This window comes from Gobio gobio (genome assembly GCF_949357685.1).
Source record: "Gobio gobio genome assembly, chromosome: 19".
NCBI classification, from domain to species: Eukaryota; Metazoa; Chordata; class Actinopteri; order Cypriniformes; family Gobionidae; genus Gobio; species Gobio gobio.
The window spans coordinates 13,140,647-13,159,448 of NC_137112.1; the positions used below are offsets into that span (position 1 = coordinate 13,140,647).

General features: G+C 38.8%; 1 protein-coding gene across 1 annotated transcript in view; it reads left to right on the forward strand.

Moving 5' to 3' along the window:
- The window catches only part of rbms2a (RNA binding motif, single stranded interacting protein 2a), a 96,908-nt gene that overhangs the window by 61,697 nt on the left and 16,409 nt on the right, over positions 1-18,802 (forward strand). Inside the window, exons 3-4 of the mRNA XM_079844473.1 lie at positions 9,537-9,595; positions 9,705-9,796. Coding sequence (XP_079700599.1) covers positions 9,537-9,595; positions 9,705-9,796 — 151 coding nt within the window. The remainder of the gene's footprint in view (positions 1-9,536; positions 9,596-9,704; positions 9,797-18,802) is intronic.

Genomic DNA, 18,802 nt, shown 5'->3' on the forward strand with positions numbered 1-18,802 from the left:
ATCTTCATGGAACATGATCTTTAATTAATATCCTAATGAAACACAAATATACCTGTGCGACTTATGACTGGTTTTGTGGTCCAGGGTCACATATATAATGTTTGCAACTTAAAAGTTTTAATTAAAGCAATTAATTAGAATTTTTAACTTGCAACCCTGCAATTATTTAAATTGTGGTAACAGGTCCCCTGAATTACGTTTTAGCTGTTTATTGTTGATGATCTTGTTATTTTAAATATGCATCTGCTTACATATGAGATTGCTTGTTTCTACTTCTTCTTCTACTGTGTTTCGATCAGGAGATTCTGTACTCTTTCAGAAGATGCATAATAGTGCCCCACGATGGCGCAAGCCAGAAAATTCCATCAAATGGCAGGGAAAGAGTTAAAAATAAAGGGTCCAAAAGAGTGTTTTCACAGTGATCCCATAGTAGAACCATCTTTGGTTCCCTAAAGAACCTTGCAGTGATTATAAAAATCATTTTTCCACTATAAAGAACCTTTTGTGCAATGGAAAGTTTTTATGGATATTAAAGGTTCCTCATGGAGCCATCAATGCCAATAATGAGCCTTTATTTTGAAGAGCAGGTACTAGACTGAAGTAAAGTGATGGCAGAGTGAGAGAGGTGAGGAAGTGTCAGCAGTGGAAATTCTTAAAGGGGAAACAAATACCAGAGCATGTGAAGGAAAGGACAGCATCAGCGCTAACTGGGTCATGGTTAAACGGTGGCGCGCGCACGCACGCACGCACAACACAACACGGATGTCTCAGTGTAAAAGTAAGATAGGTGTTTAACTGATGACCTTTGAACTGTTCAACATGGGTGTTTGTCTCACGGTCTACAACATTAGTCACTTCCTCTTTTTTGTTCTTCTGACTGATGTTGTTTTTTTCCCTTTTTCCCTTTACCCTCTCAGTTATCATATTCTCACACTGATAATGTGATATGCATTTCGTTCTGTCATTAATTTGTTCAGAAAATGACGTCAACCGAAATGGTGATGACTCCATGTTATCTCACCACTTTAAAGAAAATAGCAATTTTTTATTAAAGAAAACAGTTCACCCAACATTAATAATATGTGACCCTGGACCACAAAACCAGTCATAAGTCGCACAGGTATATTTGTGGCAATAGCCAACAATACGTTGTATGGGTCAAAATGATCCATTTTTCTTTTTTGCCAAAATTCACTCAGATATAAAGAAAATATCATGTTCCATGAAGATATTTTGTAAATTTCCTACTGTAAATATATATAAAAAAATTATAAGCAGTAGTAACATGCATTGCTAAGGACTTAATTTGGACAATTTTAAAGGCGATTTTCTCAATATTTAGATTTTTTTGCACCCTCATGTAACTTTTATGTTTGCTAGAGGTCGCCTATTCAAAACAAAGGCGTAGCTTGATGACGCCCAGTTTGAGCACAGAATCTTGGGACGTGGTCTTCACCTCACAGCCGGTTTAAAAGAATCGGGATAGCAGAAATCCTGTTCAGGGATGCGATTATTATCGTTACTGTAGTATGAAGCAGAGCAGGACCGGTTCCTTGGTTAAAATAGCAATTTTCTCACGATTTACAAATAGTTGGAAACATTATGGATTATGGGAGGCACTTCCGGTTTGTAGAAGTTACACTCAAAAAACTCATACAAATAATTTCAAATCGTATGGTTGCGCTACAAATAATCCTTTTGACTGAATGAGCAGAACTCTTGTTATTTTAATGTGATGCGGTATAACAAGAATACCTATAGCAAGAGCTATATTTCAAGCGCTGCATTCTTTCTCCTGAGTGTTTGCTTATTTTCCTTTGTATTCCACTATACCAATATGAAAAAGGACAACATATACTGTGCATTTGTGGTCTGTTCTCCCGATTTAATTTACGATATATCCCATGAATTATTCACTGGATGCACTGAGAATCTCTTGTTTTTCCTCATGTCTTTTTCCAGGTTTGTTTTCACACGGATGCCTTAAAATGTCATCGTCTCTCTTTTCACTTCTGATCTCTATTAGCAGTGTTTACTGGGATGTTTTGAAATATTATCTCTCAATGTTCTCTCAATGAACATTTTTGATTAAGGCAGCGTATGTTACATAACTGTATATTACTACAATGATATTTAACACATCCGCAATATTGCTGTGGAAATAAGTCAGCTTCACTGGTAATTCATGGTTAGTGGTATTAATGCTTTTACACTTTTTAATTTACTTTTAATGTTTGAAGTGTGAGTGGAATAATGTATTCTCATTGTACACAGTTTTTGAAAATGCTTATTATTGCGCTCATAGAGCGAACCTTTCACTGATTGTTTACAGTTTAACAGAAGTTACACCCATCATTCGCACAAAGCATCATGGCATGGCATAGGGGAAAGGTGGATGCAGTAATAATCGTATTTCCCGAACCAAAAATATTATAAGAAAATGTATAACACACAGTAGATTGACTTTGACATCGAAGGAGAGCATTTAGCGAGATGTTTAATACCTGATTAATCAAAGAAATAATCAACAAATGAATGATCTGTTAGTTCCAGTGCTAGAGAAAAATGTCATTGGCTACTTTGACTAGTATTAAACCCATAGCAGATTTGATGCGGTGTAAGTAACTCATGATAGACATGGTCGCAGTTGTAGCAGTCAAGCGGTGTTAATAATGCTTCTACTCAATGTAGAAAGTTGTGCTTCATTTAGTCATTCCGTAGTAGCTTTGCCAACAACACTCCACTGTGCCAGCTGGCTGAACGATAGACTTCCCACATGTCAGTGTGATCGGAAAAGAGTCAGAGACAGACAGGAATGTCTGTGCGTATTGCCAGAGGTGCTGGAGAGTTATCTCTGATGTCTGAACAAGGATTAGAATGAGTTTATGACCAACGGTTAAAGAAATGTTACCAATAAGTGAAAGACATTATGCATTGTTTTTCTATGCATGGTTTTCCTTTGCATTGTTTCATCATGCATTGTTTTTCTTTGTTTAATAAATATTTTATTTATTTATTTAATTTTCACTACCAGTTTCGACAATAGTTTTTTTTAATTCAATTCAATTCAAGTATATTAAAAAATTATATTAAATTTTTTTGTAAATTTTTAAATGAAAATGTATTTATCTGTTTTCAAAGTTTGGACAGTTCTCTGGGAAAAAATGTATTTCCTCTATATCTGTTTTTTTTTCACTATCTGCTTCAACCAATTAAATTACATTTAAAATTCAAAATTATATTAAGTTACATTTTAAATTAGATACATTTTTAAAGTAAATCAAATATATATTTAAAGTAAAATATGTTTATTTATTTATTTATTTTCACTACCAGTTTGAACAGTACTTCCCATATAGAGATTTCCCATATATGCTGTTTTTTCCACTAAATATATTCCATTAAATCCATTAAATAAAATAAAATAAACTATATTATTATTAAAACTATAGTTTAACTATTTAAAAATAGGTCTTGGCACAGTTTATATTTATCTATGTATAATCTTTTTGATCAAACGTCTTTTAAGATATTGAGAAACGTCTCAGGTTATGACTGTAAACCTAGTTCCCTGAGAAGGGAACGAGACACTGCATCAATGACACTTTGGGAACGCCCCATGCGTGATTACGTATGAAGCATGTGTGTCTACTAGTCCAATAGCGGGAGTGAACGTCATAGGTCGTGACATCACGACCAGGAAAGGATAAAGCACTCCCGGAAACAACCGGCATTAGCTTCAACTAGCAGAAGCAAATTGATCACAGGAATGCAGGAAGTATGGCAGGGCGACGTAGTGTCTTGCTCCCTTCTCAGGAAACTAGGGTTACAGTTGTAAACTGAGACGTTCCCTTTCGAGGGAACTCGCTCTGCGTTGATGCTTTGGGAACGAGAATGCCCAAACGCCATGCTTACAAATGCCTTTCTGTGTGAAACTGAAGCACAACTAAGACATTCGCACCTGAGAACCTGGTGTAGCTTCCAGGTTCAAGTTGTAAAACCTCACAAATGTGAGCGGAGAGGACCAACCTGCCACATCACAAACCTTGTTTAGGGAAACACCCAACAATAATGCCTTGGAGGCCGTCATACTCCTAGTAGAATGGCCTCTGACAGCCAAAGGTGAAGGCTGACCACAAACTTCATAAGCGGATTTTCTCCACAGGGCAGCTCTGTGGACAGAAGTATCCAGTGCCCTAATCTCTGAAAAGCTGAGGGTAGAAAGCTTACAACACTTGGTACATTGGTTAGCACCTTAGGAACATAGCTGGTTTAGGGTAAAGTAAAGCCTTGACCATCCTGGTGCAAACTCCAGGCATGTAGGAGATACCGACAAGGCCTGTAGATCTCCCACTCTTTTTTGAGAAGTTATAGCTTGAAGGATCACTGTCTTAAGGGTAAGAAACTTCTCTAAAGCAGTCTCAAGAGGCTTGAAGGGAGACACAGATAAACCCTCTAGCACAATAGCCAGGTCCCAGGCCGGAACCCTGGTACGAGTTGCAGGCCTCAACCTCAAAGTGCCTCAAAGGAAATTAGTTACTAGAGGGTTTCTCCCCACATATACATGTATAAATCTTTAATGTGGAGGGGGATAGCCCAGATTCAAAACGATCTTGAAGAAACTCTAGTACCCAACAGGGCAGTAAACCGGATCCCACTGTCGCACACTGCACCAGGAAGTGAAAACTCTCCACTTCAAGATCTATGAGTTGGCCCCCTCAGAGGCCAAACCCACAGTTTCCATATCTCTGGGAGAGGGTGAAAGATTGTGCCCTCCGCCTAAGACAGAAAGTCCCTCCTGACTGGAATCTCCAACGGAGAGCCTTCAAGGAGGGATATCATATCCGAAAACCATACTTTGCTCAGCCAGTACGGTGCTACTAGCAGTAGACTTATCCCATCCCGGCGGACCTTCTCCAGAACTCCTGGGAACAGAGCAAATGGAGGAAACGCATACAGACACACGTCTGTACCAAAGCATCCAGCCCCAGAGGAGCTGGATGTGTGAGGGAGAACCAAAGTGGACAGTGCATTGACGCAAACAGATCCACTTGGTTGTAAACCTCCCATATTAGCTTCACCATCTCAGGGCCTCAGCCCCTGCCTCAACAGGATATCTGCTCCCATGTTTTGGTAACCTGGGATATACACTGCCCTCAGGGAGAGTAGTTTCCCTAGAGACCACAGGAGAAACTGGTGAGCCAGTTTGCATAGTGGATGTGAACACAGAAACCCCTGGTGATTTATGTAAGAGACCGCTGATGTGTTGTCTGTGCGGACAAGCACATGATGGCCTCTTAGGTCTGGGAGGAAGTGCTTCAAAGTCATGAAGACCGCCATCATCTCCAGGCAGTTTATGTGCCACGAAAGATGAGAACTTCTCCACAGACCCTGAGCTAAGCGGCCTTATATCACCGCTCCCAAACCAGTGAGAGAAGCATCGGTTGTGAGCATCATGCGATGACAAAGAGCTCCTAACACTGGGCCTCTGGACAAGAACCAGACACCGCAGCGTGATCTTTATCATACGAAGTGGATTCCCTTTCGAGGAAAATCCCTTGGTCTTGAGCCACTACTGCAGGGGTCTCATGTACAGCAGGCCAAAAGGTATCACGTTGGCCGCTGCTGCCACCAGACCCAACATTCTCTGAAAGTGCTTCACAGTAAATGACTGGCCTAGCTTTAATCTGTTTACAGCTGTGAGGATAGCAGCAATATGAGCAGGCGAGAGAATGGCTGAATCAATCCCTGAATCCCATATCACGCCTAGAAAGTTAGTTCTCTAAGCTGGAGAAAGCACTCTCTTTTTGGCATTCAGCCTCAACCCCAGTTTTCACATGTGGTGCGAGAACAACATCTCAATGTCAAACCGCCATCTGCTCTGACTGCGCTAAAATAAGCCAATCGTCTATGTAGTTCAGTATGTGTATGCCTTGAAGCCTGAGTGGAACCAGCGCTGCATCTACACATTTCGTGAACGTACGGGGTGATTAAAGCTAGAAAGAAGGGAAGAACCCGATACTGGTACGCTTCACTCCCGAAAGCAAACCTTAGGAACTTCCTGTGTTGTGGATGGATGTAGACATGGACGTATGCATCCTTTAGATCTATCGTGACAAACCAGTCCTCGGATCTGATTTGTGTCACAATTTGTCTCAACGTCAGCATTTTGAATTTGAGCTTCTTGACGAGCGATTTAGATGACACAAATGTAATATGGGATGCAACCCCCTCATCCTTTTTTGGAATAATTAAGTAACGGCTGTAAAAGCTTGACTCTGTCGGGTGAAGGAACCCTTTCTATAGCTTTTTACTTCTTTCTCCATCACCAGAGCCTGCTTGGGATATACTAACGTGAGTAAAACCCCGTTGAATCGAGGTTTGAGCCATAAATGATTTTCTCGAACTGCCTCAGGCCCCAACCCCTCGCCGTAATCCAGGTCCCTCAGCAGGTCGGCCTGAAATGCCTGTAGTAACAACATGGTGTGCAGACACGCACCAGCCTGACCTGCCGCCATATTTGTTTTACCCACTAGCGCAGATGTTGTTTTTATGGGCTTAGTGGGCAGCATCAGGACCTTCAGGGACGATGCTGAGCTAGGGGACAGATAGTTTGCAAGCGTCTGTTCAACCTTAGGCATCGGCCCATAACCATATTATTTCAACCCCCTGATGTCTGAATACACGTGACCTTGGGGGCTGAAAAGATGGGACGAATATTGTTTATCCCGCAATCTCCATAACTCGTTATGGGGAAAAAGGCCACGTGGTAGAGGTGCAGCACTTGATGATAAAAATCGTTCATCCAGCTTGCTTTTCGGACGAGTGCCCTGCTTCTCGGCTGGCCATTCAATGCTTAAATTTGACACAGCCCGAGTTATCACCTCCACCAACTCCTCATAGGCAGGAGGGAGAGGTGGTGAATCCTCTTCACCCACTTTGATGCTCAGCACATCCACCTCCTCAGAGATAGACAGCGTGAAACACCGGGCTCTCTCCCTGGGCGGAAGATGCCACATCGTGGGCTTCCGATCCCTGAGAGAGAGCCCTGGATCCCCCGGGTAAAGGTAGAGAAAAGGCGTCTCTAACCCCTCCGAGAGATCTATTTGTGAACCCCATGATTGCAGCTTCTCAAAGGCTGACAGAGCATTGTCCGCTCCCAGACACAGAATACACAAATCGTGTGTATCCCCACCCATAATAAAACGAGGGCAGAGAGAAACACACGACTTGAATGCTTGCTTATTCGCCATAATACTGATATAGTGAACTCACTATATGGGACAATACAACAGTAATTAAGACAAGCAGTTTGACACAGAACGCTTGCTTAGGCACAGAAGCTAATGCCGGTTGTTTCCGGGAGTACTTTATCCTTTCCAGGTCGTGACGTCACCCGCCTGTTATGTTCACTCACACTGTACTAGTAGACACACGTGCTTCAGATGCAATCACGCAAGGGCGTTCTCAAAGCGTCATTGACAAAGCACGAGTTCCCTCAAAAAGGAACTTCAGTTGTGGTAGTGTAAATTACATTAATATTTAAATAGGTGTGTAATACATGGGCATATTTAAATAAGTATAAGTAAGCATAATTCTGGTAGTTACACACAAACATTAGTGTGAATGTGGAGTGAATCCAGAGAGAGAGAGAGAGAGCTGAGAAACTGAAGCAGGAGACAGGACTGGAGTTAGGTTACACCAGTCGTCTGCTCTCCCTGAAGCTCACGACTAATGAGGGAGAAACATGCGTGCTCCTAATCTAATACATTATTTATGTCCTGATAATATAGAATGTTGTGTGTGTGTGTGTGTGTAACATTGACACATAAAAATACTGTCACTATACTGTATTTAGTTTTTGTTTATTGCATTTAAAGATTTTTATTAATAAATGAGAAATTTAAATATTGATTGTTTAACTTCAAATATTATTTGGACAATTACAAATTACATATTTTAAAACTTACTTGTTACATGAACTAAAAACTGGAGATTTATATAAATTGTACAAATAATATTTAACTTAAATAAAAATAAATGTAATTAAAAATCAATTATAAAATTTATTAAATTTATAACGGTTAATAACCATATCAGCATAATACTTAAAATAGACACTTTTTCTCATATAAACATGAACTTAATATAATGTGATTCAAAAATGTGATGTGTAATTCACCCTGTATAAAATTTGAACATTGAAATATTGACGAAATTAGGTCAATTTTTTAAACATAATGTTCAGCAAACTTACTTGAGTTTACTTGAGACAGACAGGCAGACAGACAGACAGACAAGCAGACAGACAGGCAGATAGACAGAAAAACAGGAAGGTGTGGTGGAGGAAAGCCCAGAACAGATAGTTTCTTCAGACAGACAGACAAGCTGGCACACAGACAAACAGCCGGGTCAGGCAGGCAGACAGACAGGCAGGCAGGCAGACAGACAGACAGGCAGACAGACAAGCAGGCAGACAGACAGGCTGGCAGACAGGCAGATAGACAAGCAGACAGGTAGACAGACAGACAGACAGACAGGCAGGCAGGCAGACAGGCAGATAGACAAGCAGGCAGAGAGGCAGGCAGACAGACAGAGAGGCAGACAGACAGGCAGGCAGACAGACAGACAGGAAGGTGTGGTGGAGGAAAGCCCAGAACAAATAGTTTTTGTCCCCAGGGCGACGTCTCAACCTGTAAACAAAACCGCACCATTGAGGTCGATTACAGTGCAGAGATCTTTCACACAGGACAGGAGGCTGTGGGCATGGCCAACTATACATGCGTAAATGCTGCACAAATGTGTCATGTTAGATTAATTTTTGTTTAACTGTATTTGTGTAAGCTATGACACCCACTGTCTTTATTTGGATGCTCTCAAAGCGTGATGCAACTATGGGTAAAAAAAACAGTGTTCATGGCAAATGTGTTGGTTATAAAAATGGAGAAATATTTTTGGTGTCGAATTGAAAAGTCGTAAAATCAGGAATAATTCCAGGCCAGCATTAATGATTGGAGACAGCATGCTGAGACCCACCAACAGGAATAGACGTGATTTAACTAGAATACTGAATAATATGAACAATCGTCTATGGGCTGGAAATATTCCTTTATTTGAACAGCTTCAATTTGATGCATCATAATGTAAGTGCATGAAATAAATGAAACATTATTGTTTAATACAACACGTTTCCCCCCCAGATCCCCCAAAATAGCCTTTAGTCATCATTTAAAAAACACTTCTAATTCTAATGCTCTTTAATGTCATCTGCAGTTTGTATTTTATTCTTGTATTTATTTATTATAAAAGGTGGTCAGACTCAAGAGTACTGGGCAGTATGGCTTGCGCACTTCCCTTTAAATCACACATTTTTGTATCTGTTTCACAATACACAAGTAATGATTGAGGTTGGTGTCTTTAGTAAGTATCTGTGAATGAATAAATGCCTATTTGATCAAAAATACAGTAAAAACTGAATTATGTATGTAGATGGTGCTGAGTCACATTTGACATGGTCTTTGTCTTGATGTTTTAAGGTATGGAAAGATTGTGTCCACCAAAGCTATTCTGGACAAAACTACCAACAAGTGCAAGGGTGAGTGCAGATCAAGATATGTTCTTGAGAAAACCACACCTCCTTTCTCAATGTTTCATTGACAATGAAATGAAATAAAACGATTGACTTTTTGTATGTATATATGTAGGTTATGGCTTTGTGGATTTCGACAGTCCTGCAGCAGCGCAGAAGGCCGTGACGGCGCTCAAGGCCAGTGGGGTTCAAGCTCAGATGGCCAAGGTAGGCTATTACAGAAATACCTTATGAACATTCAGCACATAAACCATTGAATCGCACATAACAATCTGAATAAACCTGCTTTGACACTTACACTTTAGTGAGGAGGTCATCTGTGTTTATTCTGGGAATTCCAGCTCTCTTGCTTAGAACTGTTGTTCCCACTCCATGCTTGTAATAAAACTGAATACAGTTTGATTGACACCGCAGCGCTTCACTTTAAGCCGCAGTCACACTACACTTTTCGTTCCATTGAACTGCATTCAAACGCAAGCTCATGCGGAGAAGTTTGGGAATTTTTTGCTGCATTCCAAAGTTCAAGTTCGGTGACTCCGACTTGCGAATTCGTGTCATGTGAAGACGTGTGACCAATATCACGGCATGACCTCTTAGCTGAATTAAGAGTGCAAACTTTTTGAAAGAAAGTGGAGTACATTGTATATTTTTTACATTTTGGATTTATTATTATTTGTTATATTTGTTAAAAAACTTGGTAATAATTAACAATTTTCGGGGTGCACTTACTCAAAGTACTGAGTAATATTAACTACTTCAGCTCTGCAGCATATTTAGATTTTTTTAGAGAATAAGGCATATCTGACTTTAAAAGAGCGCCCTACCCACATACATTGGAGTAAGTTGATAAAAATGGTCTCATTTTACACAAAACACTGTGAAAACAGTAACACAGTGGTGGAATATTGCATATATTATATTGTATTTATTCACAATTTTATGATAAACATATATAAAAAGTCATATTTTGATTTATTTTTTAATTAATTTGTTATTTGAAAATCTATAATTTTTAATCTGTTTGGTATTCTTCCCTTCAGAAAGTTTCTAGAAAGATTCCACTAGGTGTCAGTAAACAGGGGAAAAAATAATTTTCTTTATATCTCCTTCCAAAAAAAAGTTATTGAGATTAATCTGTGCAAACTATCTAATAACTCCTACTCATCTCCATTGATTTTCCATAGCCGCTAGGAAATCGAAAAGAAGGCTCCGCCTCCTCAAATTTGTAAAGGGAGATCTCGGGCTCAGATTGGTCTAGAAGCATGATCGACATGTCTATAGAAAGCTGAGATACTCAGCTTTTTTGACGTTTGACGCAATACGTGATGACGTCATCAAAAATTGCGGCTAACAAAGACGATCAAAACTAAGGATAATAAGAGTATTTGTCTGCATCACATGTTTTGATCTGGACATCGGTGACATATTACAGTGTCATTTGACCATGCATGCTCACAGACATGTGAAAATGGTCTCATTTTGAAGAAAACAACCTAAGGAACAAGCTGATATAGCTTTTGAGGCTATTAGATCCACAACACGTTATTGATCCGAACAGGAATATGACTCATGTGTTTGCTTGTTCAAAGGAGTCATTTCCATCTTCGTGATTCTTTTGATAATAACGTTACTGTAAAGTGTTGGATCGGTGAAATAAACCGATCACTGCACAGTGATATTCTTGATGTTAAGAGCTTTCATTTGATATATGACTTGTCTATTTTTGGTGAGATTGTGTGATATAAATATGAAATTTAATATTATTCATAGGATTTTCTCAAGGGGGGATCATTGCGGGGGGTCAAATTCAGACCGTATTATCTTTTTCTATGTAACATAAATGCAAAAGTCATTGGGTTATCAAGAAAGCTGAGGTTCTAATCTTTCAAACGATACCATATATGTCTAGTTTTGTGCTGTACAACTTATAGATTTTTCCAAATGATTATGATGATGCAATATTGGACCCACGGGTGGGTCGGTGAGGGGGTGCAGAGCTGAAGGAATTTAACATGGTTTAGAGTTCGTTTCAGGGTTAGTACCTAGTTATTACCACTTATTATCATTATTATAGTAAATATACCATTCAAAAATTTGGTCAGTAAGTTTTTTTTTTCTTCAGAAATGATGCATTAATTTGATCAAACATGACATTTATAAAGTTACAAAAGCTTTCTATTTTAATTAAAGGCTGTTCATTTGAACCTTCTATTCATCAAATAATCCCAAATGTCGTGGTTTCCACACGAATATGAAGCCATACAACTGTTTCCAACATGGATTTTTCAGAAATGCTTCTTGAGCAGCAAATCATCATGATTTCTGTAGGATCATGTGACACTGAAGACTGGAGTAATGATGCTGAAAATTCAGCTTTGATCACAGGAATAAATTACATTTTAACATATCACATATAAATAATATGTAATAAATGAAATAAAATAATACCCCAAACATTTGACCAGTAGTGTACATGCAGAGCAGGACTGTAAAATAAAGTGCTGCCCTGTAAGTAAACTGTACAGACACATTTACACACCCGCATCATAAACCTGTCGCTGCTGCGACACGCACGCGCACACACACACACACACACACACACACACACACACACACACACACACACACACACACACACACACTCACTCACTCACTCACTCACTCACTCACTCACTCATACTCACACACACACTCACACACACTCACTGACACACACTCTCACACACAAACACACACACACACTCACTCACACATACACACTCACTCACACATACTCACTCACACTCACTCACTCACTCACAGATACTCACTCACACACACATACTCACTCACACACACATACTCACTACTCACTCACACTCACTCACTCACTCAGACACACACACATGCTGATGTGAAATTATCTTAAAGGGGCTATATGCAACTTTTTCCCCAAAATAAACGTAACAATAGCCTTTTTATTTTACCATTTATGACTCAAACATCTCCTGATGAGCATACTGACACCTTGTCCGCTCACAGTGAGTGCACCTATAAGCCTGTATCCTATTTTTCCTATTTTCTGGCGGGTCGTCTTTTCCCGCGCTGTCTGCGGATGTGACGTCACCACCGCTGCGAGAGCGAGCAGAAAATGAGAGCAGTTCTGTTTTTTGGCCACAGGTGTCAGTCGCGAGTTTAAATTTCTGAAAAACGCATATAGCCCCTTTAATTCCCAATAAGATTTATTGACACATTTGACTAGATAAAGATATGTTTATGTCTCTTGGCTTTCTGAATCATTTCTCTGGCACATTCTCTGGCATTGTTTGCCATTTTGCTGCTGTGTGTGTGTTTGTGTGTGTGTGTGTGTGTGTGTGTGTGTGTGTGTTAATGGCTCTGTTGTAATTAGACATGTGCCGGTAAACGGTAATACGATATACCGCAATAATGAACATGCACAATATTGTTATCGTGGGCACTTCAAAATACCGTGAATAATTATTTATTACGAATTATTCAGATTTTTAGAATGCATTTTAAGAATACTTTACCCATCAACCGTTTAAAATGAACAACACGTCAAAGAGAAGAGCACTGATGTAAACAAACCCAACGTGCATGAACGGACTGAGCACATGGCGGAGCGAGTGACGCTGAAGTGCACGTTCACTCTCTTACAGCAGAGGCGCTGACAGCAGAAATGCAGCAGTTTCCCCGGTAACCCTCATAAACAAAATGATACCGTGAAAAGACGTGAGGCTATTCATTTTCAAACTTAAACATTTTATATTTTAATCTTGACTAAATTACATGCCATAGATATTGTTTGAATATATTCTGACTGTTGTTCAGTCACACTTTACAATAAGGCTCCATTATTTAACATTAGTTCATTCATTAATAAACTGACAATGAAAAATACTTCTAAAGCATGTATTAATCTTAGTTAAATGTACATTTCAGCATTTAACAACACATTGTTAAAATCAAAAGTTGTAACTGTATTATTTAATGGAGCTGAGCTAACACTAACTAACAGTTGCTTTTTTTAAACTAACATTATCAAAGAAGAATAATAACTGTAAAAATGTAGCTATTCATTCTTTGTTAATGTTAATGCATTAACTGGTGAGACATTATTGTAAATGTGTTACCTATTGTTCTTTATAATACTTTTGCACTTAATCTGTTTTAAATATTTGTTTACTTTATACATTTTTGGCATTGCTTTATTGTATTTAAATTTTTGGTTCTTTTGTTATAAGAAAGTTATTAAACCTGTTATAGTATGACAACACTTTTTTTGCAACTTATTTCAATATCGTGATAATACCGTATACCGTGATAAAAGCTTCAGCAATTAATCGCAACATGAAAATGTGATACCGGCACATGCCTAGTTGTAATATTCTAAAGTTGATCCCTCTGTGTCTCCCAGACTCTCTTTTGTATGACACACAGGGAGTGTGTGCAGGTCAGGCAGAAACACACACTTTAAACACACACATGCACACTGATACATGCTAGTTATACATTCATGATGAACCTACGAAACTTTACATTTAAAAAACAAACCGATCCATGTCTCTGCTACATCCATGTTTTATTGCTGAATGCTGACTCGTCAATACAACATTCCAGTCATGCTAGAATTAAAGTCAGCATGAAACAGAAGTTGCCCTAGCCGTTTCTTCCTTATTGTGCGGTATATCAGAGTGAAACGGCGGGGGCGGGGCTTGATTTTGTCTGTGGGGAACCGATTGGATGGTTGTAGGTTGCTATTAGTGGATCTCATGTGAGTGACAGGTGGCCCTGCCCTCCTCATCAGAGAAGAGATGAGATGTTGAAAACTGCTGAAAACCCTGTCGTCACAATCTCCTACAGTCCGTCTGTCGTCTGATTGATAGTTTACACTCTTTTATCAGGTAAAAGGCCTTTAGTAGTATTGCAGAAATCCCACCCTGCAAAAACGAATTTCCGGGAGATGGCATTATTATGCTATATTAAATTAGATTATTAAATTAATTTGGGTAAGCAGGTTACAGTGGTAGTAGTAGGCTATTTGTGCGCTGTAAGTGATATAGAGTGACAAAATAAGAGGGAATGGTCTTCCAAAATCCAAACGCAATTGGTCGATCGGTTTATCGATAACGCACCTTAATAGCAGGTGGAAACAGGGCTTCTCTCTCACACGCTCATTTTCCGGGATATTGTATATAATTTGCGGGCGCCAGGGAGACGCTATCAGTAAGCGGGAGACTCCCGGGACGTCTGGGAGAGTTGGGATGTCTGGTATAGTTGTAAAAACATCCACTATCAAGTTGTGATTCACGTGTCTTTTTGCTGTGAATCTTTACTGATTTTCATAAGTAAAGGTAAGAATAACTTTGATATTGTTAGTAGTATTTCAAGACAAACACTTACTGGACTGAAGTGGCTTAGGTTTACTTGATTATCCATAAATCATGTTCAAATGTGAGTTTCAAATATGATCATCAGGCTTTTGAGGAAGGTTTATTTGTTCATCCCATAGACAAACAGTAACACAAATAAATACATACTTAAAATGTTGCCAAAAATTATAGAGACTGCACATTTTGTTAAATATTTTCTAAGTACAAATTCAGTGAAGTGCCTCAGGGACGTGACAAAGTGCTTAGTGTACAATAAAAATAGGACATTTTATGATAAGAATTATTTAAATGCAATAAATATTTTTATTCATTATAATGGACATACCAAAGTATTGTGAAAAGCTTTTAACATTTTATTTTGGTAAACCACCACTTTAAAAAGTCTGGGGGACTAAAATATTACCGAATGCCAGAAATGACCCTGATGCTCTGATCTTGCTTTGAGCTCCATATTCTCACTATATCATACTATATGAGCCATAAAAGCCCTCAAATATGACACTTAATAAAAAACATAGAAAAAAATGTCTAAAGGTTGATTTAACGGTTCCGTAAAAAAATATGTTTCTGGCTATTATTTAATATGTTACTGGGTTAACTTTTTAACTGATTGAATAATGCATAAAGAAAAAGATCTGTGCACACAATGACTTCAAGTAGAAGGTCATGTTGAGGGCATTGCATTGTGGGATATACAGTATTATATGCAGTGTGTTCTTTTTGGCAAGTAGTAGCAGCAGTAAGTCATTGTCTTGGTATGCGTACAGTAACCGTTCACAGAAATAGGAAGAGTAGTGTGCTAGCATAGCCAGTGAACTTGCTTAATGTTGTTTAAATGAAGAATTGTGTCATGAATATTGGTTTATTTCAGTCTTGAAGAAAGCTTCTGATGTGTTTAGAGAGCGTGTCATGGAAACAGGAAGGAGATCTTTTTCTCCAGGGAAAGATGAGACAGGCAGAGCTGCAGCAGTCTTTCTGTTTCTCTTCACTCTTTTACTGTAGCATTTTTTTAGGCCACTTCATCAGCCTCTGGGTTGTGTGGTGCTTTCTCTGATGTAAAGCCCGAAGTATACTATATTTTTTGCACAGTTGTACGCATAGCCTTTCAAAGTATACTCCACTTGACGTCTAGGCACACACAGGCCGTCGACACATGACAACAACTTGCTCTCTGTCAGAATGTTTGGTCACAAGTTATAACCAAGTGGCAACCTCCTGCGGTCTCTCACTTGAATCTAATACAGAAGTGACTGAAACTGCAATTCAGCGACTGGCCACTAGAGACAGGCTCCAAAAGGGAGTCAAACCCCATGTTAAAATGCCCAACTTTACAGCAGAAAAAAACATGTTTACAGCCTGGTAAAAAAAAAAAGTGGTTTTGGTCTATTTAACTAATTTTGCTCTTTATGACAACTGTGAGGGGGGTGAATTTTTTTACAACTCATCTGTTTAGATTATATTTAAGGTGAACTATGTAAGATTTTTGCAGTAAAATATCCAAAAACCACTAGGCCAGTGTTATATATTTTTTTCAGTTGAGTACTTAGAATATCCCAAATATTTCCAACTATTTGTAAATCGTGAGAAATTGCTATTTTAACCAAGGAACCGGGACGTGTGAGCCATGCGTTTGAGGGAGTCGCCTGTCGATTGCGTCATATCTACGTTACCCTCGGTTTTATTTAGCAGAAACGCTGTATTCTCACTGCAGTGTGAAGTGTCATAGCAGCCGCCAAGCGAACGTCATAACTTCCTTTTCAATACACTCAGATATATCTAATACGATAAACAGAGCTGCGTTACCTCATACTCATGACTGGAAAAGAGGAAGTGTCGACAGTGTCATAATAAAAGTCCTGCCGGCGACTGTGTCATAATAACAGTCCCGCTCTTCAATCGCTCCTGCGGCCTTGCTCAGCTCCACAACACTCGGTCCTGCTCTGCTTCATACTACAGTAATGTTAATAATCTCATCCATGAACATGATTTCTGCCCGAGTCCTATCCTGATTCTTTTCCACCGGCTGTGAGGTGAAGACCACAAGTCCCAAGATTCTGCACTAAAACGTGGCGTCATCAAACTACGCCTTTGTTTTGAACAGGCGACCTCTAGTGGACGGAAAAGTTACATAGTGTAGGTTTAAGCCTTAAAGTTCAGCATAATTAAGGGCGTGGCCACTTGAGTGAGAGGTGGGTTGCCACTATGGTCAAGCCAGGTGGGTGTACCTCAGCTACGCCCACGTCCCGCCTCTACCCATTTTCAGTTATCCAGGAGTGACGCGTAGTGACGTGCTGCCAAGATGGTGACGGCCGGTGTCCTGACATTTCATCCTACCCATCAGATTGTCCTACCAGGGCTTACTGCGCATATCGATATTTAATATGTATTTTTTTATAGAAATGTACTGATATTTATTATTTCGTAGATACTATTACATTTCATTTATTTTATTATTTGTTTTTATTTTAATAATAGAAATGTAGTGTTTTTTAGTAATTTATAGGTACGATTATATTTATTTGTTTGTTTTACATGGGAAAAAAATTATTTAAATAGCTAAAATGTACATTTTCATTTAGTTGAATGTACTTAAAGTAAATAAAAAAGAATAAAAAGTTAATCTAATAAATGTCTTTGTAAACATTGGATATATTCTGACTTATTTATGAAAGTAAAATTAGTGTTTTCCTGCAGAAAGCATAGTTTAAGGGTAGGTTTAGGGTAGGTATAGATATTAATAAAGCCTCAAATCACATGAATATATTGTTTATAGCACAATCTGATAGGTAGTTGTCGATTTGTGCTACTTACTATTTTCATGGGATGTAGCAAAATCTGACACGGTAGGACACATTGACACCGACTCTCCCCACTTTAGGCTTCAAAAATGCTCTTCAGTAACCTACAGGTAACATCACGGACACTACGTCCATATTTTTTTACTGTCTATGGTTATAATCCATATACACATCTTTAAAACCTTTTAGGCTATAATACAAATGCAGGTACTTTCTAATCTCCTTGCACAATCTCTCATCCATGTATTTCCCTCTGTTCTGTTTATTCAGTTTTTTCTTTGACCAAGTTGTGAATAAATGGCCCAGAAGCACCGTTGCCACCTTGTGGACGAACAAATTAGTGCAAATAAAACATTTTGAATGTGCACGTGCGACCTACAGAGTAGAAAAAGTGAAGTATACTTTGGGCATTTATTCAGCATATGTGCCTTAAAGTTCTCTCTCTGCATGACAAAAAGTGTGAGAAAATTGATTGCATTTGAGTCAAGATAACAGATGATAACACTGTAGCTGATAGCTAACATACAAAATGCTATCTTGGCTGGGAGGGCAGGGGCACACGCTAGTTATGGAATAATTCTGTGACTGAATGGAAAATTTAATTTTTAAAATGGATATAATTTAACCAAAGTACCTAGATGAACAATGATTTTGACTCATCAGCTGTTTAAACCATTTCAAATCATAATTTAAGTCCCATTTAAAGGGTTAATTCAATCAAAAGTCAAAATGATCCCATAATTTACTCCCCCTCAAGCCATCCTAGGTGTATATGACTTTCTTCTTTCAGCCAAACACAATCAGAGTTATATGAAAAAATATCCTGGCTCTTCCAAGCTTTATAATGGGAGTGAATGGTAACAGATTTTGAAGACCAAAAAAGCACATCCATCCATCATAAAAGTAATCCACACGGCTCCAGGGGGTTAATAAAAGCCTTCTGAAGCGAAGCCATGCGTTTGTGTAAGAAACATATCCATATGTATAACTTTATATAGGCTACTTTAATCACTGTCTTCTGG